Source organism: Uranotaenia lowii, chromosome 1 (assembly GCF_029784155.1).
Source record: "Uranotaenia lowii strain MFRU-FL chromosome 1, ASM2978415v1, whole genome shotgun sequence".
Classification (NCBI taxonomy): domain Eukaryota; kingdom Metazoa; phylum Arthropoda; class Insecta; order Diptera; family Culicidae; genus Uranotaenia; species Uranotaenia lowii.
In genome coordinates this window covers 196,110,626-196,136,220 of record NC_073691.1, presented here as the reverse complement: position 1 = coordinate 196,136,220, position 25,595 = coordinate 196,110,626, and the positions used below count along the sequence as shown (strand labels likewise).

At 30.3% G+C, this 25,595-nt stretch overlaps 1 protein-coding gene across 9 annotated transcripts in view; it reads left to right on the top strand.

The window, feature by feature from the left end:
• The window catches only part of LOC129742447 (uncharacterized), a 584,572-nt gene that overhangs the window by 389,900 nt on the left and 169,077 nt on the right, over nucleotides 1-25,595 (top strand). For all 9 annotated transcript variants that reach the window (XM_055734387.1, XM_055734355.1, XM_055734361.1 and 6 more), the window contains exon 4: nucleotides 25,209-25,379. In XM_055734387.1, coding sequence (XP_055590362.1) covers nucleotides 25,209-25,379 — 171 coding nt within the window. The remainder of the gene's footprint in view (nucleotides 1-25,208; nucleotides 25,380-25,595) is intronic.

Here is a 25,595-nt window from a genome sequence, read left to right as displayed (position 1 = left end):
AAAATTTATTCAAGATACAAATTTAATGATCGAACTTTATTTGCCAAAACCAAAAAAATATTTTTGAAAATAAATAAATGTCGTAGAACGTGGAAAAAAAAAGTAATATTTTGGAATCAAATAGTAAAAACTTTAAACATCACATGTAGTTTTTTACTGACGAAGTAAAGGTTGACAATTGGGTGGGCAATCCACTTTTTAGCATACACTTATTATTTAAGCTTACATTGCGCATTTAAATTAAGCTTTAAAGTAGTAACCTCGTATCCTTCTTCATAGATAAATAAAAAAAAAGTCATGATCGTTTCTTAAATATGATAAAAAGTAATACAAATGAGGCACTCGAAGCCAAAAAGGTATAAATGCAAAAACGATAAATATTGAGTTAATAATGCCACGATTCTATTTTTCATACTTCAAACTATATTATTAATATTTAAAACTATATTTGCTAATATTAATAAGATTTTAAGAATTTTTTTCCAAACTTTAACGTTCGGAATGAAAATACAATTTTTCGAAAAATGTGTGAAAAATTGCAAAGAACAAATTAAAAGTGTGTTTTCTCGAAATTTACTTGACTCGAAAGGCCTCAAGTAAAAGAAAAACGTTAATAAATCTTCTAGGTTTTATAATTTAAAATAACAAGCTGTGAATATTTTGTCGCCGTTAATTGAAATATTAATTCCTGTAAAAAAGAACAGGTGTTTTTCTAATAAGAAATTTAGATTTTCAGACAACCGAGAAGATTAAGTTTTCAGAACACAGAAATTCAGAATTGAAAAACAATGAAAAACTTATTGAAAATATATCAAAAAAGAAAAAAAGATTTAACAGAATGTATTTTAAAATTTATAATAATTGATTTGGTATATTTTGGCATCCTGAATTCGAATATTTTGTCAAATTTTGTCTGTTACCTCCTGTTTTGGTGATATAGAGTTTATAAGATTAAAAAAAAAGTTGAAGAGGTTGTAATCATGATACAACCGTGTAGTGAGCGTAGAATTACGATAACTCTCTATGGTTAACTTATTTCTGTATTGATTACATAAACAAAAAAATTGCAGTATAATAAAATGATTAGAACTAATGTCAAAATGACATCATCATTGCATGTCATTTCAAACCGTGATGGCAGCAAGCTTGAATGTCATTTCAAAATGTCACGAAAACATGTCCTTTCAAAATTTCATGACAAAATGTTATGTCAAATTGTCTTGCCAAAATGTCATGTCAAATTTCAATGTCATGTCTACATTTAATGTCATGTCGACATGCAATGCCATGTCAAAATTGTATGTCATAATATCATGTCAACATGTCATTTAAACTTGGCATGTCATGTGAAGATCTCATGAAGATGTCATGCCAACATCTCATATCAAAATGTTATGTCAAAATGTCATGTCAAAATGTCATGTCAAAATGTCATGTCAAAATGTCATGTCAAAATGTCATGTCAAAATGTCATGTCAAAATGTCATGTCAAAATGTCATGTCAAAATGTCATGTCAAAATGTCATGTCAAAATGTCATGTCAAAATGTCATGTCAAAATGTCATGTCAAAATGTCATGTCAAAATATCATGTCAAAATGTCATGTCAAAATGTCATGTCAAAAATGTCATGTCAAAATGTCATGTCAAAATGTCATGTCAAAATGTCATGTCAACATGTCATGTCAACATGTCATGCCAACATGTCATGCCAACATGTCATGCAAACATGTCATGCCAACATGTCATGCCAACATGTCATGCCAACATGTCATGCCAACATGTCATGTCAAAATGTCATGTCAAAATGTCATGTCAAAATGTCATGTCAAAATGTCATATCAAAATGTCATGTCAAAAGGTAATGTCAAAATGTCATATCAAAATGTCATGTCAAAAGGTCATGTCAAAATGTCATGTCAAAATGTCATGCCAACATGTCATGCCAACGTGTCATGCCAACATGTCATGTCATATCCATCTCATATCAAAATGTCATGTCAAAATGTCATGTCAAAATGTCATGTCAAAATGTCATGTCAAAATGTCATGTCAAAATGTCATGTCAAAATGTCATGTCAAAATGTCATGTCAAAATGTCATGTCAAAATGTCATGTCAAAATGTCATGTCAAAATGTCATGTCAAAATGTCATGTCAAAATGTCATGTCAAAATGTCATGTCAAAATGTCATGTCAAAATGTCATGTCAAAATGTCATGTCAAAATGTCATGTCAAAATGTCATGTCAAAATGTCATGTCAAAATGTCATGCCAAAATGTCATGTCAAAATGTCATGTCAAAATGTCATGTCAAAATGTCATGTCAAAATGTCATGCCAACATGTCATTAACTCCGCTGGTTATCCTCCGCTGCTAGTCGCCACCACCGCTGCTAGTCGCCAGCACCGCTAAATCGTCATGTCTGCTGCTGAACCATCCTTCTGCTTCGCTGGCTTCCACTAAACTAACTGCAAAACGATATCTGCGTTGGATTACCACTGGTGGGGTCCAAACGCAGATCGAATTGCAGGAGAACTGTACACGACGACGAGCAAAAAGTAACTGAAACCGAGCCGCTGGCGCCCCGTTGTTTTTATACTTTTCGTATACATGGAAAATCAAAACTCATCAAGAGGCGGGGCATCCGTGTTTTCTTTCTTTTTCTCTTTTTTTGTTTTGGCTTGGTGATGACGTCATAATCCTTTAGATAGGATGTCTTTGAAAGAGGCGTTTTTCGTGACGCGAGATTCGATCGCAAATTTCAATTTGCCCCCCTATAGTCATGTGTTGCCGTAAGACGTAATTCTACGTCAAAACAATTTTGAGCGAAATCAATCATTGGTAACTGATAAGCTTAAAAAAATTTCGTGAAAGAATAAACTGAGTCTGAATTTGTTTATTAAACTTTATTTAGTTCAAGAATAATATTTTGATCGTGATGATGATGTTCAATTTAAAAAGAAAAATTTTACAGCTTTTAAATATTTGGGAAAATATTATTACAAGTATTTCTGACATCTTTAAAGAAAGTTAAAAAAAAGGTTTCATTTCAATAAACACCTTTGTTGAAGCCTGCAAAACTCTCCTTTCAAAAATATCTGAAATTTAATTTGGTTCAATATTTCTTTAAAACTTCAATAAAATTCAATAGAAACCATTTCAAATATAAATCATCAAAAATAAAAGATGGCCCAATAGATTATTTCAAATTTGAGCTCAAATGAAAGGGAAAAGTCCCAGTTTTCGAATGGTGCAAAAATAAGCAATGCTTATTTAAAAAAAAGTTTTCTCCTAGAGATATCGTGATTCATATTTTTTTTATATAAGAATTCTGGGTTTCGATCATTCTTACGAAGATTAAGTTGTTTTTGGAAACCTATCTCGCATCATCTTCATTATTCCAGTAGCAATTCTTGAAAACCGAAATAGAATATTGTTGTGAAAAATTTCTCTACCAAATAGATCTGTAGTAAATTTTATTTATTTTGTTTGAATTCCTGACCGAGCACAAATTAGCTTCCAACAGCCGTTCGAGCCAAAAGTCGTTACTAGAATGTCGTTGAAATCAAGATTCGTTATTCTCTTGGGACTATGGACGAGAATGAGATTTGTTTCTCTCTTTCGTTCAAATACTGAAAGTATCTATACATCTTGACACTTAATAGGTCTGTTCAGATACTCAATCTTTGAACTTATCTTCACAAATCAAATAGATTTGCTTTATATTTTATTTCGTCCCATTATTCTCTACAAGATCCATGAAAAAGCGAAAGTTTTGTTTTGTTGATAGAAAATGTTCGAAACTTGCGAAAAATCTTCAATTTTTACGTTCTAATGATTAAAAAAAGATTGGTAACCACGCTCAACCAATTGATTTGATATTAATTTTTTAAATTAACATGTAAGATATGAAATATTTTTATGATTTTGAATACATTTCGAACATTTGATTATTTAAGATTGACGCGACGTTTGACAGAGTTCAAAATATGACAAATTTATTTATTGCAAAGCAATACAATAATGGTAAAGGATCTAGTTTTTAAATAATTTTTTTTTTTTTGCATGCAATTATTCTTATTAAAATTCAACGGTCGATGTTGTTAAGATGTTATGATGTAGATATTCAGAAAATACAAAATAGTAGAAAAAGCTGGCTAACATTTTTTCAGAATTGATAAAAAATAATTTATTTTAATTTGTTCTTTTGAATAAGATAACGCTTCTTTTAAAAAAACGTAGGTTTTTAGGACCTCACCAAGATTTCTGAGATAGTCAAGATTCAAACAAATCGTTTTTCTGGGTAGTTAAAGTAGGTTTTTTACCAATCATTTTTTCAAATATTTTTTTTAAAATTCTTTCAATAAGTATGTAGCGAAAAAGCAACAAATGGAAAACTTTTATACCATATGAAATAAGAAGAATTAGGTAATATTGTTACTGTTGATAAAACCTAGAACTAATTTCAGTTATGACTAATTAAAGTCTACGACTTACGTCATTTGTTTTATGATAAAACTTTGTTTTATGTTTAATGGTTTGAAAAACAAGCAAATCTTCTTGCTTGAATGCGAAGCACTCTTCTCGAGTGGTAATGATGATGGTTTTTTTCTGTCCCTCGTTCGTCACTAATATTTTGTGATGTTAGTTCCCCGAAGTTGTGGCTGTCACGATGCATTTCCATTGCTGATGCACTCAGCTGGTGTCAACTCATTTGCATCCACATCCACCTCCAGGTGAGTCGTTGGAACAGCAACTCCAAATCTAATGTAGTTCCGGTTCCGCTTTCAGAAAAAAAAATATTTTAGATGGGTTCAAATGAAATGGAAGTGTGAAAATACATAAAGCTCATTAGACTTGCATGAACATTTAGAAACTTTCAGAAAGTTTGCATCAAATTTCAGTTCAATCAAGTGAGTTGAAAAAAAAATCCTTGAGAGAGTTGTTTATTTTTTATATTTCAAGTTTAAGGGATAACTTCAACGGTTTTCTTCCTTAATGGAAATCCAGGATATTCACTCAACATCTACCCTCTCGATACCAGGACCAGTTTCCAGGAACTTGACTTATCCGAGCTGATACCTGATAGAAATCTGTACCATCTCCTCGGTTCACTTTGAGCCAAAAAACCGCCATCAGTCAATTAGCAGCGAATGTTTCGTCGAAATCATCAACAGCAAATCTTAACGAGGACGAAGACAGTTGATAAGAAGCACCGGGAAGACGTCAAACCGGAGAAATAGACCATAAACGCGGATGCTTGACAAATGAAGCGACGAAAGCAACCGCAACATCTCGTCTTGTCTTCGTTGCCATTGACAGCACCGCCCCTCGATTGAGGAAAAAGGCATTAGCGTATCGACAACCGCAGCACTGCCAATGGCGCTAATGATGCTGATGACTGATAGCTCAGCCAGCGATTTCTGAGTTTGCTTCCTTGTGAAGAGGTGCTGAAATTGATCATCGAACTGAGTATATCCCTAGAATCTGGTGGCATTTCTTTTTCAATTTATTTCTAGCAGTTTAACAACCTGGAAATCATCCAGCAAAACAGAGAGACTGATGTTGGTTTGGTATTTGGTTGTTAGCCAAGCGATTTTTTGTAAATCTTTGATGACCGATTTCTTCGAAATTCAATTACCATTACCGTATGCATAATGGAAAATTATTGGATCGCTAAATAATTGACACGCTGACTAGCTGAACAAGTCGACTAATTTGTAATTTTTTATTTAAAATTTTGAAATGAGAAATTTCTTTTATTCTTGTCCTAAGATTGAAAAAAATCAAATTCCGGCAAACTAAGTTCGTTTCAAGGACTCCTAATTTTCGAAACACTTCATCAGCAATCAGGAAGGAAAATTTCCAGATTTTCAAACGTGGGATGAAAACCGAGAGCCTCAAGAAGTCACGTTGCTAATGAGCTAAAGCATTTCGATAAAAGTGGAATGATACCAAGCGACATTCTCCAGCTTCATAAACTGAAGCTGTGCTTTTCCTAAACTAAGTGAACGCTATCTAAATTTACAACCTAGCTGATTGACTGCGGTCTGATGCCACGAATAATGTGGAAGGCACAATCGCTAAATCATTTCCTCGAGCTCCTCGACTTTAACAAACCCCCGAATCCGAAACGTGGATAAGCCCTCATGATGACTAACTGACGGCAGCGGCCGCTCAAAAAATATGCCTGTTTTATCTTTCTCATTGACTAAGTTTACTGCCAAAAGATAGAGTGTTTCGATCCGAGTTTACGAGTATTGATTCAAATCGAACGAAAAGCAAAAGTTGAAAACTAGAAAAATGACATCGATTTTGATAAAACACTTCCAGGTAATTTGCAAAAAAAAATAAATATGAGACAATCTTTTATATTTGTAAAAATTGCAGGAATTGTAAAAATTGTCAAAATTTTTTCGAAATTGTCAAAATTGTCAAAATTGTCAAAATTGTCAAAATTGTCAAAATTGTCAAAATTGTCAAAATTGTCAAAATTGTCAAAATTGTCAAAATTGTCAAAATTGTCAAAATTGTCAAAATTGTCAAAATTGTCAAAATTGTCAAAACTGTCAAAATTGTCAAAATTGTCAAAATTGTCAAAATTGTCAAAATTGTCAAAATTGTCAAAATTGTCAAAATTGTCAAAATTGTCAAAATTGTCAAAATTGTCAAAATTGTCAAAATTGTCAAAATTGTCAAAATTGTCAAAATTGTCAAAATTGTCAAAATTGTCAAAATTGTCAAAGTTGTCAAAATTGTCAAAATTGTCAAAATTGTCAAAATTGTCAAAATTGTCAAAATTGATAGTATTGACAAAATTGACAAAATTGACAAAATTGACAAAATTGACAAAATTGACAAAATTGACAAAATTGACAAAATTGACAAAATTGACAAAATTGACAAAATTGACAAAATTGACAAAATTGACAAAATTGACAAAATTGACAAAATTGACAAAATTGACAAAATTGACAAAATTGACAAAATTGACAAAATTATCAAAATTGACAAAATTGACAAAATTGACAAAATTGACAAAATTGACAAAATTGACAAAATTGACAAAATTGACAAAATTGACAAAATTGACAAAATTGACAAAATTGACAAAATTGACAAAATTGACAAAATTGACAAAATTGACAAAATTGACAAAATTGACAAAATTGATGAAATTGACAAAATTGACAAAATTGACAAAATTGACAAAATTGACAAAATTGACAAAATTGACAAAATTGACAAAATTGACAAAATTGACAAAATTGACAAAATTGACAAAATTGACAAAATTGACAAAATTGACAAAATTGACAAAATTGACAAAATTGACAAAATTGACAAATTTGACAAAATTGACCAAATTGACAAAATTGACAAAATTGACAAAATTGAAAAAATTGACAAAATTGACGAAATTGACGAAATTGACAAAATTGACAAAATTGACAAAATTGACAAAATTGACAAAATTGACAAAATTGACAAAATTGACAAAATTGACAAAATTGACAAAATTGACAAAATTGACAAAATTGACAAAATTGACAAAATTGACAAAATTGACAAAATTGACAAAATTGACAAAATTGACAAAATTGACAAAATTGACAAAATTGACAAAATTGACAAAATTGACAAAATTGACAAAATTGACAAAATTGACAAAATTGACAAAATTGACAAAATTGACAAAATTGACAAAATTGACAAAATTGACAAAATTGACAAAATTGACAAAATTGACAAAATTGACAAAATTGACAAAATTGACAAAATTGACAAAATTGACAAAATTGACAAAATTGACAAAATTGACAAAATTGACAAAATTGACAAAATTGACAAAATTGACAAAATTGACAGAATTGACAGAATTGACAGAATTGACAAAATTGACAAAATTGACAAAATTGGCAAAATTGACAAAATTGACAAAATTGACAAAATTGACAAAATTGACAAAATTGACAAAATTGACAAAATTGACAAAATTGACAAAATTGACAAAATTGACAAAATTGACAAAATTGACAAAATTGACAAAATTGACAAAATTGACATATTTATCCTTAAATAAAATTTGTGATTATATGATATATTCTTAAATAAAAAGGAAAAAATCCGGCTCATGAATATTCGTATCGTCAAACTGTGACGACACGGTGACAAGACCAAGCTCTCCTCAGAAGTGTAATGGCAACTGACGAAATCTAGAATGAAGTAATAATATTGACTATGAAAGCAACATCTTTCATCGTTTGTTGAAACAGATTGTTTCATGCAAAGAGGCGTCGTCAGGCGGATGAAGTGGGTGGCTCAAGTATCAAAAAGCACACAAGAGAAGCAAAAATTCGAAATCAATTTGAAGAAGGTAAGCAAGCTAGCCTAGAGGTAAAAAAACCTTAGCAAGGAAAATCTGTGCCAAGTGTGTGATTGAATCGATGATAAACGTTGATGTGCCATTTGGTGAATGTTATCTCCAATTTAAGGGTTTATTCATGTCGTTCTGAATGAAATTCGGAAAATGTTTCGGCATCATGATATATAGTTTAGAGTAAAGAAAAGGAAGAGGTATCTTTTTTTTGTTCAAAACACAAACAGATGGCAAACTTTTGGGCACCAGATCGTTCCTAGCATGACCACATCAATTAACTAAAACTGGGACCAAACTACAGAAGACGGAAGACCAGGAGAAGAAACTTTCCTTCCGGTGCGACACTTCGAGGAAACACTTCGGAGAGAACTTCAGACAGTTCTGAATCCCATCCAAAAAGAAGGAAATCCAAAAGCTAGAATGGATCCCTACATTTTGGACACACTCTCCAGTCGCCATTGTTTAAACAATCTTAACGCTAAAATGTTTGCTTATTTTTCCTGGAGAAAGATTCTCATCCTGCAACACATCCAAAAAGATAGAGATAAAAAAAAGAGGGAGAGTGTGGCAATTTTGAATAATTTAAGGAAACGTAGCTGCATTTGTGCTTTTAGCAGCTTCCGGTTTTGGAATTTGTGTGCGAGTGCTTTTAAGGGAACGAAAATCTCCAACTTGTGTTTGTCTGTTGCTTGAGTGTCTGCACATAAGCACATTTCGAGCAGCTCTTTGCCCTCGGTTTCAAAATAAATACACAAACCTTTGATAGTGCACTTTCGTTTCACTTTTTGGTCTGGTTTTGAATAAACGGTAATTGTTTGGAAGTGCTGAGCTTGATAGTTCCGGTGAATAATCTTACCAATTCCAAGTCAAATTCAACTTATTCCAAAAATTCAAAAACCCAGAAGCAAAGCTACACTTCATGAGTTTTCAGCAGTTCAATTTTTATGCTTTTGAATCTCATACATAAGAAAATAATATATTCTGTTGCTTTTCGGAAACCATCAATATCACAGAAAAAACAATATCAATCAGTAAAAGAAGACTGGACCATAGGGAAGATTTAACCCATTCGAGACGGAGGCCTTTTCACGACATTCGTACTCATAGTACTTTACTCTTAGATAACTTTTGTGTCGTTTGATTTTCATCAAAACCATTTCCTAATACATTTTGCCTAACATTTGCGGGTTCCATTGGTATGAGAATATTATTTTTCCGAGCAAAAGTAAACTCACAATGAAAGATTGTTCTGACAAAGGCACAAAAATTCCATTGCACACACGGTGTGCAATCGGTCTCGAACGTGTTAAGTCATGAATTGCATTCAAATTTATGCAACTTATGCTGCTGTTACCATTTTTTTTTTATGCAAAAGGTCTGATCCATGGAATAAAAAAAAATTTCCTCTATCAAAACAGCTGTACCATTTCTCAGGGATGATATCATTCCAAGTGGAATATTCTCTTAAGAAAATAAAAAATTAACTTTGATCATCATAATAACTACAAGGAAATCATTGTGTTGGAAATGTTGACAATTATCACAATTTTTACAACTCCTATAATTTTAACCATTTCCAATTTTGACAATTTTGAAAATCTTGAAAATTTTGAAAATTTTGACAATTTTGACAATTTTGACAATTTTGACAATTTTGACAATTTTGACAATTTTGACAATTTTGACAATTTTGACAATTTTGACAATTTTGACAATTTTGACAATTTTGACAATTTTGACAATTTTGACAATTTTGACAATTTTGACAATTTTGACAATTTTGACAATTTTGACAATTTTGACAATTTTGACAATTTTGACAATTTTGACAATTTTGACAATTTTGACAATTTTGACAATTTTGACAATTTTGACAATTTTGACAATTTTGACAATTTTGACAATTTTGACAATTTTGACAATTTTTATTTGTAAGTAAACCTCTTTCTTTCATCAAATTCAATTACCGATATAAAAAAAAGCAATAGAACTGCCAAGAAAGCCAGAAAATGAATTCAGTTGACCGTATACTAATACACGTGAATCGTTCCTCATTACGTCGAGTCAAGTGATCGCAAGTTTTATCTCACATTGAGAGCATTTCTTGAGCATTCCGCATCTATTCAAGAAGAATTTCCCACAGGGCAGCAAAGAAAAAAAACTCAACGAAGCATAAAGATGGGCGGATTCCTGTACCCATCTCGGAGGTGGAGTGAATGATCATAAACGTTTCCACGGAAAATTTACCGACCAACCGATAGCGGTTAGTAGTTGGGGTTGGTCTATCGAGTCTATCCGCACATGGATTTTGGCTTATCCAGCTTGCTGCTCCCAAGGTTGTTTGTGCTGCAGCCGAACTCATTCTTCTTCCTTCTTCTGGTAGCTGATTTTTTCCGGCTTTGGCGTTCATTTTCCGATAAAAAGTAAACCAAACCTTGGAAAAACTGGATGCCGCAAAAATAGTGGGAGGTTTTCTCAGCAGACGAATGCGCTTACGTAAGCATTACAGAAATTGCAGCGTTTTATCGCAACGGCCCCAAACAACGTTCTAGGAAGCCATGGATGTTAGTTAGGACTTGTCGATTTATGGTTCAGTTATCCTTTGAACTTTTTTTTATGGTTTTCCAAAACATGTTTAAGCTTTTATGTATAGAAGAAATATTCCATGTAAAGTTTTCTTTGACACCTGTAAAAATCACTCTCTGGAGCCACTCGCTAGAGGAGAAACTACTACTAACTTACATTTTCTAAATTCTTCTACTCCTCATAGCTTAAAGAGCTTGATATTGAGCAGTTTAAAGAATTTACCACTGAACGATTCAAAAGGCCCTCAACATCTATAGTATAGATGGTGGGTGATGAAGATGATGATGATGATGATGATTATGGTGGAATTTGCGGAATTTCCACTACTTATTCACACCCAATCGAACCGAATTCCTTAAAAATAGTATCGAAGCCAGTCGTAGTCGACTAGTTTATAGAATTTTTGAAATGTTATACAAAAATGCATCGAAATAAATTTTTGTTATATCTAGAAAGAAGCCAAACTACATTTCCTTTTAAACATATTTATTTCGATTATGTAGAAAAAAGAAAAATCATCTTTTCTTTTGTCCTTTCAATTCTAACAACGGACTGGTGCCGCAGATAGAAAAATGAGAAAAAAATGAAAGCACAGTTTCGATTAACCTTTCTGGTAACCTGGCGAATGTTCGAGGGAATCTTTTACATTTGCCAAATTATTTACGATTGTTCGAAGATTTATTGCTTCCAGCGTTTGCAGCTGACTGCGTGGTCCACATTGAAGCAAATAATCGAATACACATTGTGAGAATGCTATAAGGGATATTTTCCCAATGACACTAGCACTTAAAAGCAAACCATTCTAAGAAAAAAATTGATAGCTGCTGAAAATTGTAAAAATACCTCATTTTACACCCGTAATGAGAAAATTTAAAAAAAAAATTCTCCAGTTTAAATAACTTAAAGCACCATACATTTCGGTTAAAGTTCCATTCAGAAAAATCGCATAGATCTCATTACAAAAAAAAAGACTTCTCCTTTCAAACAACTTGAGCTGAAGCACCAATGTTTGCGCTAGAAAAATTGAGACGTTTCGTAAAAAAGAAAGGTACAAAAAATGGAAACGCAGAAAAAAAAGTTTCACAAAAACTTTCCCACAGGCAGCTAGGAAGAAAAAAGTGACAAATTGTTATTTACGATCGCGACACTTTAAACGATAAAAGAAGGTGTGAGGGAGACTACCTGAATAGAAATCTTTCCCATTCATTTTTTTCCCATTGCGTATTATAGGAAAACAAAAGCGAGAATGAACGCGATAATAATCCACGCTTCTCGTTCTTCAAGAGGGGCCGTTACTGGAAATGACCGTTGAAAAGTTGGTCCAACACAGAGACGATTATAAAGATGATGATGGTGATGGTGGTGTTGATGATAATGATCATCTCTCTGACAATGACGATGGGTTGGGATATTCATTCGTTTTTGAGATTGGTTTATGGGCCTTTTCTAGCCGAGCTTTCGTTCTGTTCCGTTAAGAAAAATTCTGATGAATATATTAAGACTGCTGCAAGGGAGCAGTAAATAACTGTCATTTTTCTCATTCTGGTGGTCCAAAAACCAACATAGAAAATATAATAAATCAAATCGAAAATCTTTCTCTGTGGAAGTTTTTTTGAAAACCTAATCAAAGATTTGAAAATGAGCATGTCGGAACATAAATTAAATTTGAAATTACCCCAACGAAATAAATCAAGAAAAACATACAACGTGTCAAAAAAACACACCAACTAACTGTCAAAATTATCAAAGTTGTCAAAATTGTTAAAAATTGTCAAAATTGTCAAAATTGTCAAAATTGTCAAAATTGTCAAAACTTGTCAAAATTGTCAAAATTGTCAAAATTGTCAAAATTGTCAAAATTGTCAAAATTGTCAAAATTGTCAAAACTGTCAAAATTGTCAAAATTGTCAAAATTGTCAAAATTGTCAAAATTGTCAAAATTGTCAAAATTGTCAAAATTGTCAAAATTGTCAAAATTGTCAAAATTGTCAAAATTGTCAAAATTGTCAAAATTGTCAAAATTGTCAAAATTGTCAAAATTGTCAAAATTGTCAAAATTGTCAAAATTGTCAAAATTGTCAAAATTGTCAAAATTGTCAAAATTGTCAAAATTGTCAAAATTGTCAAAATTGTCAAAATTGTCAAAATTGTCAAAATTGTCAAAATTGTCAAAATTGTCAAAATTGTCAAAATTGTCAAAATTATCAAAATTGTCAAAATTGTCAAAATTGTCAAAATTGTCAAAATTGTCAAAATTGTCAAAATTGTCAAAATTGTCAAAATTGTCAAAATTGTCAAAATTGTCAAAATTGTCAAAATTGTCCAAATTGTCAAAATTGTCAAAATTGTCAAAATTGTCAAAATTGTCAAAATTGTCAAAATTGTCAAAATTGTCAAAATTGTCAAAATTGTCAAAATTGTCAAAATTGTCAAAATTGTCAAAATTGTCAAAATTGTCAAAATTGTCAAAATTGTCAAAATTGTCAAAACTGTCAAAATTGTCAAAATTGTCAAAATTGTCAAAATTGTCAAAATTGTCAAAATTGTCAAAATTGTCAAAATTGTCAAAATTGTCAAAATTGTCAAAATTGTCAAAATTGTCAAAATTGTCAAAATTGTCAAAATTGTCAAAATTGTCAAAATTGTCAAAATTGTCAAAATTGTCAAAATTGTCAAAATTGTCAAAATTGTCAAAATTGTCAAAATTGTCAAAATTGTCAAAATTGTCAAAATTGTCAAAATTGTCAAAATTGTCAAAATTGTCAAAATTGTCAAAATTGTCAAAATTGTCAAAATTGTCAAAATTGTCAAAATTGTCAAAATTGTCAAAATTGTCAAAATTGTCAAAATTGTCAAAATTGTCAAAATTGTCAAAATTGTCAAAATTGTCAAAATTGTCAAAATTGTCAAAATTGTCAAAATTGTCAAAATTGTCAAAATTGTCAAAATTGTCAAAATTGTCAAAATTGTCAAAATTGTCAAAATTGTCAAAATTGTCAAAATTGTCCAAATTGTCAAAATTGTCAAAATTGTCAAAATTGTCAAAATTGTCAAAATTGTCAAAATTGTCAAAATTGTCAAAATTGTCAAAATTGTCAAAATTGTCAAAATTGTCAAAATTGTCAAAATTGTCAAAACTGTCAAAATTGTCAAAATTGTCAAAATTGTCAAAATTGTCAAAATTGTCAAAATTGTCAAAATTGTCAAAATTGTCAAAATTGTCAAAATTGTCAAAATTGTCAAAATTGTCAAAATTGTCAAAATTGTCAAAATTGTCAAAATTGTCAAAATTGTCAAAATTGTCAAAATTGTCAAAATTGTCAAAATTGTCAAAATTGTCAAAATTGTCAAAATTGTCAAAATTGTCAAAATTGTCAAAATTGTCAAAATTGTCAAAATTGTCAAAATTGTCAAAATTGTCAAAATTGTCAAAATTGTCAAAATTGTCAAAATTGTCAAAATTGTCAAAATTGTCAAAATTGTCAAAATTGTCAAAATTGTCAAAATTGTCAAAATTGTCAAAATTGTCAAAATTGTCAAAATTGTCAAAATTGTCAAAATTGTCAAAATTGTCAAAACTGTCAAAATTGTCAAAATTGTCAAAATTGTCAAAATTGTCAAAATTGTCAAAATTGTCAAAGTTGTCAAAATTGTCAAAATTCTCAAAATTGTCAAAATTCTCAAAATTGTCAAAATTGTCGAAATTCTCAAAATTGTCAAAATTGTCCAAATTGTCCAAATTGTCCAAATTGTCAAAATTGTCAAAATTGTCAAAATTGTCAAAATTGTCAAAATTGTCAAAATTGTCAAAATTGTCAAAATTGTCAAAATTGTCAAAATTGTCAAAATTGTCAAAATTGTCAAAATTGTCAAAATTTTCAAAATTGTCAAAATTGTCAAAATTGTCAAAATTGTCAAAATTGTCAAAATTGTCAAAATTGTCAAAATTGTCAAAATTGTCAAAATTGTCAAAATTGTCAAAATTGTCAAAATTGTCAAAATTGTCAAAATTGTCAGAATTGTCAAAATTGTCAAAATTGTCAAAATTGTCAAAATTGTCAAAATTGTCAAAATTGTCAAAATTGTCAAAATTGTCAAAATTGTCAAAATTGTCAAAATTGTCAAAATTGTCAAAATTGTCAAAATTGTCAAAATTGTCAAAATTGTCAAAATTGTCAAAATTGTCAAAATTGTCAAAATTGTCAAAATTGTCAAAATTGTCAAAATTGTCAAAATTGTCAAAATTGTCAAAATTGTCAAAATTGTCAAAATTGTCAAAATTGTCAAAATTGTCAAAATTGTCAAAATCGTCAAAATTGTCAAAATTGTCAAAATTGTCAAAATTGTCAAAATTGTCAAAATTGTCAAAATTGTCAAAATTGTCAAAATTGTCAAAATTGTCAAAATTGTCAAAATTGTCAAAATTGTCAAAATTGTCAAAATTGTCAAAATTGTCAAAATTGTCAAAATTGTCAAAATTGTCAAAATTGTCAAAATTGTCAAAATTGTCAAAATTGTCAAAATTGTCAAAATTGTCAAAATTGTCAAAATTGTCAAAATTGTCAAAATTGTCAAAATTGTCAAAATTGTCAAAATTGTCAAAATTGTCAAAATTGTCAAAATTGTCAAAATTGTCAAAATTGTCAAAATTGTCAAAATTGTCAAAATTGTCAAAATTGTCAAAATTGTCAAAATTGTCAAAATTGTCAAAATTGTCAAAATTGTCAAAATTGTCAAAATTTTCAAAATTTTCAAAATTTTCAAAATTTTCAAAATTGTCAAAATTTTCAAAATTTTCAAAATTTTCAAAATTGTCAAAATTGTCAAAATTATCAAAATTGTCAAAATTGTCAAAATTGTCGAAATTGGCAAAATTGGCAAAATTGTCAAAATTGTCAAAATTGTCAAAATTGTCAAAATTGTCAAAATTGTCAAAATTGTCAAAATTGTCAAAATTGTCAAAATTGTCAAAATTGTCAAAATTGTCAAAATTGTCAAAATTGTCAAAATTGTCAAAATTGTCAAAATTGTCAAAATTGTCAAAATTGTCAAAATTGTCAAAATTGTCAAAATTGTCAAAATTGTCAAAATTGTCAAAATTGTCAAAATTGTCAAAATTGTCAAAATTGTCAAAATTGTCAAAATTGTCAAAATTGTCAAAATTGTCAAAATTGTCAAAATTGTCAAAATTGTCAAAATTGTCAAAATTGTCAAAATTGTCAAAATTGTCAAAATTGTCAAAATTGTCAAAATTGTCAAAATTGTCAAAATTGTCAAAATTGTCAAAATTGTCAAAATTGTCAAAATTGTCAAAATTGTCAAAATTGTCAAAATTGTCAAAATTGTCAAAATTGTCAAAATTGTCAAAATTGTCAAAGTTGTCAAAATTGTCAAAATTTTCAAAATTGTCAAAATTGTCAAAATTGTCAAAATTCTAGAAATTGTCAAAATTGTCAAAATTGTCAAAATTGTCAAAATTGTCAAAATTGTCAAAATTGTCAAAATTGTCAAAATTGTCAAAATTGTGAAAATTGTAGAAATTGTCAAAATTGTCAAAATTGTCAAAATTGTAATAATTGTCAAAATTGTCAAAATTTTCAAAATTGTCAAAATTGTCAAAATTGTCAAAATTGTCAAAATTGTCAAAATTGTCAAAATTGTCAAAATTGTCAAAATTGTCAAAATTGTCAAAATTGTCAAAATTGTCAAAATTGTCAAAATTGTAGAAATTGTCAAAATTGTCAAAATTGTCAAAATTGTCAAAATTGTCAAAATTGTCAAAATTGTCAAAATTGTCAAAATTGTCAAAATTGTCAAAATTGTCAAAATTGTCAAAATTGTCAAAATTGTCAAAATTGTCAAAATTGTCAAAATTGTCAAAATTGTCAAAATTGTCAAAATTGTCAAAATTGTCAAAATTGTCAAAATTGTCAAAATTGTCAAAATTGTCAAAATTGTCAAAATTGTCAAAATTGTCAAAATTGTCAAAATTGTCAAAATTGTCAAAATTGTCAAAATTGTCAAAATTGTCAAAATTGTCAAAATTGTCAAAATTGTCAAAATTGTCAAAATTGTCAAAATTGTCAAAATTGTCAAAATTGTCAAAATTGTCAAAATTGTCAAAATTGTCAAAATTGTCAAAATTGTCAAAATTGTCAAAATTGTCAAAATTGTCAAAATTGTCAAAATTGTCAAAATTGTCAAAATTGTCAAAATTGTCAAAATTGTCAAAATTGTCAAAATTGTCAAAATTGTCAAAATTGTCAAAATTGTCAAAATTGTCAAAATTGTCAAAATTGTCAAAATTGTCAAAATTGTCAAAATTGTCAAAATTGTCAAAATTGTCAAAATTGTCAAAATTGTCAAAATTGTCAAAATTGTCAAAATTGTCAAAGTTGTCAAAATTGTCAAAATTTTCAAAATTGTCAAAATTGTCAAAATTGTCAAAATTCTAGAAATTGTCAAAATTGTCAAAATTGTCAAAATTGTCAAAATTGTCAAAATTGTCAAAATTGTCAAAATTGTCAAAATTGTCAAAATTGTGAAAATTGTAGAAATTGTCAAAATTGTCAAAATTGTCAAAATTGTAATAATTGTCAAAATTGTCAAAATTTTCAAAATTGTCAAAATTGTCAAAATTGTCAAAATTGTCAAAATTGTCAAAATTGTCAAAATTGTCAAAATTGTCAAAATTGTCAAAATTGTCAAAATTGTCAAAATTGTCAAAATTGTCAAAATTGTAGAAATTGTCAAAATTGTCAAAATTGTCAAAATTGTAGAAATTGTCAAAATTGTCAAAATTGTCAAAATTGTCAAAATTGTCAAAATTGTCAAAATTGTCAAAATTGTCAAAATTGTCAAAATTGTCAAAATTGTCAAAATTGTCAAAATTGTCAAAATTGTCAAAATTGTCAAAATTGTCAAAATTGTCAAAATTGTCAAAATTGTCAAAATTGTCAAAATTGTCAAAATTGTCAAAATTGTCAAAATTGTCAAAATTGTCAAAATTGTCAAAATTGTCAAAATTGTCAAAATTGTCAAAATTGTCAAAATTGTCAAAATTGTCAAAATTGTCAAAATTGTCAAAATTGTCAAAATTGTCAAAATTGTCAAAATTGTCAAAATTGTCAAAATTGTCAAAATTGTCAAAATTGTCAAAATTGTCAAAATTGTCAAAATTGTCAAAATTGTCAAAATTGTCAAAATTGTCAAAATTGTCAAAATTGTCAAAATTGTCAAAATTGTCAAAATTGTCAAAATTGTCAAAATTGTCAAAATTGTCAAAATTGTCAAAATTGTCAAAATTGTCAAAATTGTCAAAATTGTCAAAATTGTCAAAATGTCAAAATTGTAGAAATTGTCAAAATTGTCAAAATTGTCAAAATTGTCAAAATTGTCAAAATTGTCAAAATTGTCAAAATTGTCAAAATTGTCAAAATTGTCAAAATTGTCAAAATTGTCAAAATTGTCAAAATTGTCAAAATTGTCAAAATTGTCAAAATTGTCAAAATTGTCAAAATTGTCAAAATTGTCAAAATTGTCAAAATTGTCAAAATTGTCAAAATTGTCAAAATTGTCCAAATTTTCAGTTAATAATTTTGAAATAAAATTGGTGAGTACTTGCACATTATCTGCAATTTTGGACATTTCTAGGACACAAGTTTGGAACGTTTTATGTAAAATTTTATTGAAAATTATTGAATTGAATAAAAAAAACGATACAGGTAGTGAGTTTCTCAACATTTTTCACGATGCCTTACAAGCAAATCCTTCCAGTCGCAAAGCACCAAACCATTTAAGCAATTCCGAAACAAGACTTATACGATCATAAAACAGATTTCATAACCACACCACGTGGAGTGCTAGGAGCAAGAATCAACCCTTTTCCCCATTGCTGCTGCTTTCCTCTCATGGCAGTTTTGTTCGGCAAGCGGATGAACTTTTCTTAAAGCTGCATCCGGGCTCAGAGTTTTTTTTTCTCCTGCTTCAACCAAATCATGCAGCTCCAACCGGGAAAAAGAACAAGCATAATTCACCAAACTACTTTGTGTGTGTGTGTTTTTTTTTTTTTTGGTAATACTGTATGGATGTGCTATATTGGCTCTAAAGTTGCCCTAGTACTCTACTAGTGGCACAACTATAGACGTTCGGTAAGCGCACCGATGTTCAACTTTCGCTCGACTTTTCCTAGTTCAGTCACCCAACCCTTAAAGTAGAAGAAACAGCAGGGAAAAGCTTAATCCAAAGGCAACCGTCTCATGTTTGATCCCCTTAGAGCTAGAAAAAAGCAGGCAGCCACCCACCCATTCAGTCAGTCAGCCAGCCGGCACTCGTTTTACAGAAGCTTATAAATTATTCAAGGTTCTTTATTGATCCATAAAATTTCTTGCACACCGGCAAAATGTATTTATTCGTTTCTTTCACTTTTTTGCTGCTGACAGACTCGTTTTTTGCCACTGGGCGCCATTCGGTTTTAGTTTTCCATCTTTGGAGCTTTTTTTTCCTCTTACTGTTGCCTGATTCTAGAACTGAACCGAAAAAGGATACTCCAAGCTTTCCACCGACTAAATGTCGTACATATTTCCGTTTTCTGGTGGCGTTTTTCCTTCGACGGATCAATGCCAGGAGATGGATGGATTGGCCCGAATGCACGGATGGTGAAATTTAATACCGCAGCCTTCCATTTGAGGAAAGAGATGGAGAGAGCCTCTGGAAAAAAAGCATCCCAACTAAATTCAGTAGCCTAAAATTGAGCTCCGATATGAAACGGAAATCCGGATGCCACGTTACATCTTTTATGGCGGATTTCGGTTGGAACAAATGAAACATTTCTTCCCGGTAAAGATAAATGATGTAAGAAATTTTCCACCCTCCCGTCACTCCCACCGTTAGAAGACTCTTTCTTAACTTTTTTGCAACGCATCTCTGAGTTGTTCCTTCGGCTAAAATCAACTGCTACCAGGGCTTAGCGAGTTTATTCCGCGTGCCACACACCGCAAGTAATTTCAGAATCCTTAACTTGCCAAAACAACGTTCATTTGCATGCAATCTCAGCCCAACCTTTCGAGCTCCGCAGGCATCAAATTGGCTTAAGTTGTGAGAAGACAACTTCACTGGATCAAAACGAGTCAAACGAGGGCTTTTTCGAGCTTTGAAAATTGAATTAATTGTAAAAAAAGCCATGACATTTTTGCAAAATTTTACCGAAAGTCTTTGTTGAATATCAAAATTAAGTTCAAAATAATTTTGAAGCACCCATTTACTTAGACAAAATAAATTCTGAAACAAAAACCTCATACATTATCTGAATCTTTTTGCAAATAAAGGCCTTAATGGATGAAATCAAAAACAAACTAGCTATAAAACTACTCAAAGTCTCTATAAAAAAAATTGCTGTAGATAATTTAAAAAAAAAAAACATAGGAATCTAACAGATCAGTTTGGAAAACAATGGTTCGTAGCTAATTCATATTTTTTTCCTTATTTGAAAAGTCTTAAACTATTTTTAATTGTAATGGATAATTTTCAAAGCTGATAATTTTCAAGCATTTGAAGCAATCGGCGGTATAGCTGTTTGTAAAAAAGAGATAAGTAGGTACCACATTGAACGAGGCTCAAGAGAGCGAGGGAAATCTTAGATCAAAATCGTTCTCAATCGGATATAACATGTTAATACTATTTTCCTTGTTTTTTTCAATGAAAACCGAAAGCGTCGATTGAAAATATGAAGAGGCATTCAAATTTCAACTTTCAAATTAAAAAAAAAAACCTTCACAGAAGGATTTGTCAAAAACTGGTTATTTGAATGTTAGGTTCAGATTTCAAAAATGAAACTATTTATGAATACTTCATCAAAAATAATTGCACTAAACTAGACTTTCTTTTGAACAAAAGTAATTTTTTATGGAAGTGTCAAAGACTTAAATTAATTTACACGTTTTTTATCAAAACTTAAAGCAAGGTAAAAATAAAAAAAATGCGTATCACAACAGACAATTTTGACAATTTCGACAATTTTGACAATTTTGACAATTTTGACAATTTTGACAATTTTGACAATTTTGACAATTTTGACAATTTTGAGAATTTTGACAATTTTGACAATTTTGACAATTTTGACAATTTTGACAATTTTGACAATTTTGACAATTTTGACAATTTTGACAATTTTGACAATTTTGACAATTTTGACAATTTTGACAATTTTGACAATTTTGACAATTTCGACAATTTTGACAATTTTGACAATTTTGACAATTTTGACAATTTTGACAATTTTGACAATTTTGACAATTTTGACAATTTTGACAATTTTGACAACTTTGACAACTTTGACAATTTTGACAATTTCGACAATTTCGACAATTTCGACAATTTTGACAATTTTGACAATTTTGACAATTTTGACAATTTTGACAATTCTGACAATTTTGACAATTTTGACAATTTTGACAATTTTGACAATTTCGACAATTTTGACAATTTTGACAATTTTGACAATTTTGACAATTTTGACAATTTTGACAATTTTGACAATTTTGACAATTTTGACAATTTTGACAATTTTGACAATTTTGACAATTTTGACAATTTTGACAATTTTGACAATTTTGACAATTTTGACAATTTTGACAATTTTGACAATTTTGACAATTTTGACAATTTTGACAATTTTGACAATTTTGACAATTTTGACAATTTTGACAATTTTGACAATTTTGACAATTTTGACAATTTTGACAATTTTGACAATTTTGACAATTTTGACAATTTTGACAATTTTGACAATTTTGACAATTTTGACAATTTTGACAATTTTGACAATTTTGACAATTTTGACAATTTTGACAATTTTGACAATTTTGACAATTTTGACAATTTTGACAGTTTTGACAATTTTGACAATTTTGACAATTTTGACAATTTTGACAATTTTGACAATTTTGACAATTTTGACAGTTTTGAAAGTTTTGAAAATTTTGACAATTTTGACAATTTTGACAATTTTGACAATTTTAACAATTTTGACAATTTTGACAATTTTGACAATTTCGACAATTTTGACAATTTTGACAATTTTGACAATTTTGACAATTTTGACAATTTTGACAATTTTGACAATTTTGACAATTTTGACAATTTTGACAATTTTGACAATTTTGACAATTTTGACAATTTTGACAATTTTGACAATTTTGACAATTTTGACAATTTTGACAATTTTGACAATTTTGACAATTTTGACAATTTTGACAATTTTGACAATTTTGACAATTTTGACAATTTTGACAATTTTGACAATTTTGACAATTTTGACAATTTTGACAATTTTGACAATTTTGACAATTTTGACAATTTTTACAATTATTTCATTTGCTATTATCAACATTTTTGTCAAATCTTGAACTGGCTAATGAATTAATTAAAAATTTAAGTTGTGCTACTGAAATTAAAATTCTTATTTTTTCTTCAATGTCATTTACAGGCTTCTATTTGGAAATCAAAGATTTTTTACAAAATTTTGATTCTGATTTTTGATTGATGATTTTTCTTTGATTTTAAAAAAAAATTTCAACTACAAAAATCATTAAAGGGAACTTACGATATAAATTGGCAAGAATGAAATTGTTTTTTTCTATATTGGATTTTGATTTGCTCAAAAAAAAATTTGTTGTACACAACAGCAATTGTCGACAAATTTAAATGAAAAATGAAGCTTTTATCATCCCCGAGAAAAGTTCCAAAATAAACGTCTTTTGAAAAAAGTGGAATGTTCTCCATTGTTTTTTTTTCAGTTTTTTACTCTTTTGATCTGAGCATATTTTTGATCTATTTGACTGAATTTTTGAATGTCGGGCATTTATTCGATTCCGATACTTTAAATTAAATTGGTTTAGAAAAAAATCATCTGTAATTTTTCATTGTATTAAATAAAACGTTTAGAAGCATTGGGCTACCAATGAAAGAAGGTACATGCATTTTTTAAACTTTGTGTCCCCGTTTTGACATTTTTTTTATATTGTTAAAAAAGAAAGCTTCGCCCGTTCATCTAAATCGACCTTGGATATCGATCTTTTCTTATGATCGAACAATCCTAGTTAGAACCTAGCATTTCAGCAGTTATTTTTAATTATTTAAAAAAATAAACTATTTTCATATTAATTTTTTATATATCATATTTAATCATAGCTTATTTTTTCATATTGTTTATGGAGAACGTACGAATCGAAAACGTGAAATTTTCAAAAAAATTTAAAAGGGGCGTCAAACACGGAATGGCGGTTGGTATCGATTTCGTCGAGGAAGATAATGAAGGTTGCAAAATATGTCAAACGAGATTGCCTTTCAATAGTGAAGGATCAAGAGACGTGGATCATGGGTCTTTCTGATGATGCAAAAAATGATAGTAAGATGAAAAAGTTTCATATCAGGAGTTTATTCGTATCTTAGATTTTTCCAAACTTTTTAACATCATAATTCACAGCAATTCCTGGCAAAATTTTTAAAATTGTGACATTTTCCCTCATTAAAACTTGAATAATTTTTAAATGACAAGTTACAGCTTTACACTTTCTTCTGCAAAGATGCATTTAATAACATTGCCCATCTTTGATTTGTTGTTGACTGAAATCCTTAATCTAAAGAACACTTTTTTGTGGCTTGTAAATTTTTTTTCACAAAAATTCATAATGTTGCGTAACGAAAAATATTAAACATACAAATTGAGAGTCCAACACAGTCCGAAAATTTTTTCTAAAATTGATATTATAAACAAAATTTAAGCATTATGATTGTCCAATTTTTGTTCCTTTTTAAAGATATGAGAATTCTTTTAAAGAAAAAGTGTCGAAAAAAGACCATTTTTTCAAAAATCGAACCAGTGCGAACTCCAAACATCGTTTATCTGAGTTGCCGTCTGGTTAGTTTGTTTCTTACTCACTCAGCTAATAAGGAAAGGTTGAGCCCCCAGAAACCCAGGAATAGTGCGATTTTGGGCAGCCCTATAACTAACTCCCAAAAGTGGTTTGGAAAAAAAACCAGAAATGTCTAAGACCTGTTTTCCACATGTTCGAAATTTGTCTTCCTTTGAAACTACCGTTTGGAAAAAAAATCGCTCAAAATAAAACCGTGCAGAAAGTGATCGTGAAATTTGATGTTTCCTCGAAGAGAATCCATCAACTTAACACTCATTCGTACATCTTTCGAGAAAAGAATGGCTGATATCATATGCAGTGACAGGGATTCGATTTCATGACCGTTAGCTTAGAAGACTTTAAGGGTCCCCTCTATGCCACGGGTGGCAGTGTTAAAAAAACTCAATTTGCTCAAATAGAATGATGAACTTCATTCTAGGTTTGACTCTCTAAGTAAAGTATTTTTAAAATGGTTTAATGCTCTCAAAAGTTAAAAATTGGATATTTTTTTACATTTGTCTCAATGCATTTTCAAGTGTGCAATAATCAAAGAGCATTACAAACAATTTTCGATTGTTACCATTTTCATCCCTCTTTGCACTTTAATTGACACCAACTGCCGAAAATAAATTATTCTCACCAGACCCGAAAACCTTAAACTCCACCCACGCATACAGCCCACAATTCGGGAGGAGGGGAAGGGAGGAAGGATGGCCGGCCAATCATTGACGCGTGTAATTGAGAATATCTCAATTTCAGACTCCCGTGGCTGTTGGCCGTGGCCAGTTGCCTTGTGATGTCGCCCCATTTCCGGCTACTTTTAATTGAAAATTAATCCCGCCTTCATGGACCCTGGCTGGCGCGCTGACCGGCACTGATCTTGTAATGCCTTTCTGCCTTCCCTCCCTCGCTTCCTGGTTCTGGTTGTTTTATTTGGCTGGAGCCCGAAATGTTCCAAGTTTATTCCCTTCCCCCTCAGTTTTGGTGCCGGTAATGAAGCTTTGAAAAAGCATAAAAATTCATTGGCTCGTAAAATCGCGCAAAAAAGCATGACGCCCCCAGACATGTGGGAGGGAGCTGGCCCAAAATTAACGGAACGACAAACGACGCTGAAAGAAGAAGGGAGAGAAGTGACATTGACGACGCGAAACAAAATGAAACTTTCCCACCGGTTGCCGATAGGGAGAAAAAGAGACACCCACCGTTGAATTTTTTTTCCAACGGTGGCTCCATAGAGTATAGCAAGAAGCATTAAGGCCTAGAAACAGCAAAACTCATCAAAACCTGATTTTTTCTTGTGTTTTTTTTCTTCCTTCATCCAAAACAGTGGCGTGCAGCACGGTGACGGTGACCAAATGTCAGGCCGCGCTCCGGACCCTGCAGGCGTTTCCGTTTTTTCGGCCGACCTGCCTGTGCAAGGAGCCGGGCATCGATCCGGACTGCAATTACTTTCGGGACTTCCTGTTCGACCATCCGTGCGGCTTCGTCTCCAAGAAAGGTGAGTAACTGCCACTGGGCTGTGACAGCACAGAAGTTCCTTTGAGTTTTTTTTTCCCTACTAACTTTTGGTTTTGTTTTGATTTCATTTTCTCGCGCCCTGAAGTGGGAACGATTTTCGGTCCCTGATACGTCACCAAAATGAGTGGCTGGTTGGGATTGTGATTGTTATCTCCGGGTGAAAAATGAGGGTTCCGTTGCCTAACGGTTAGGCAAA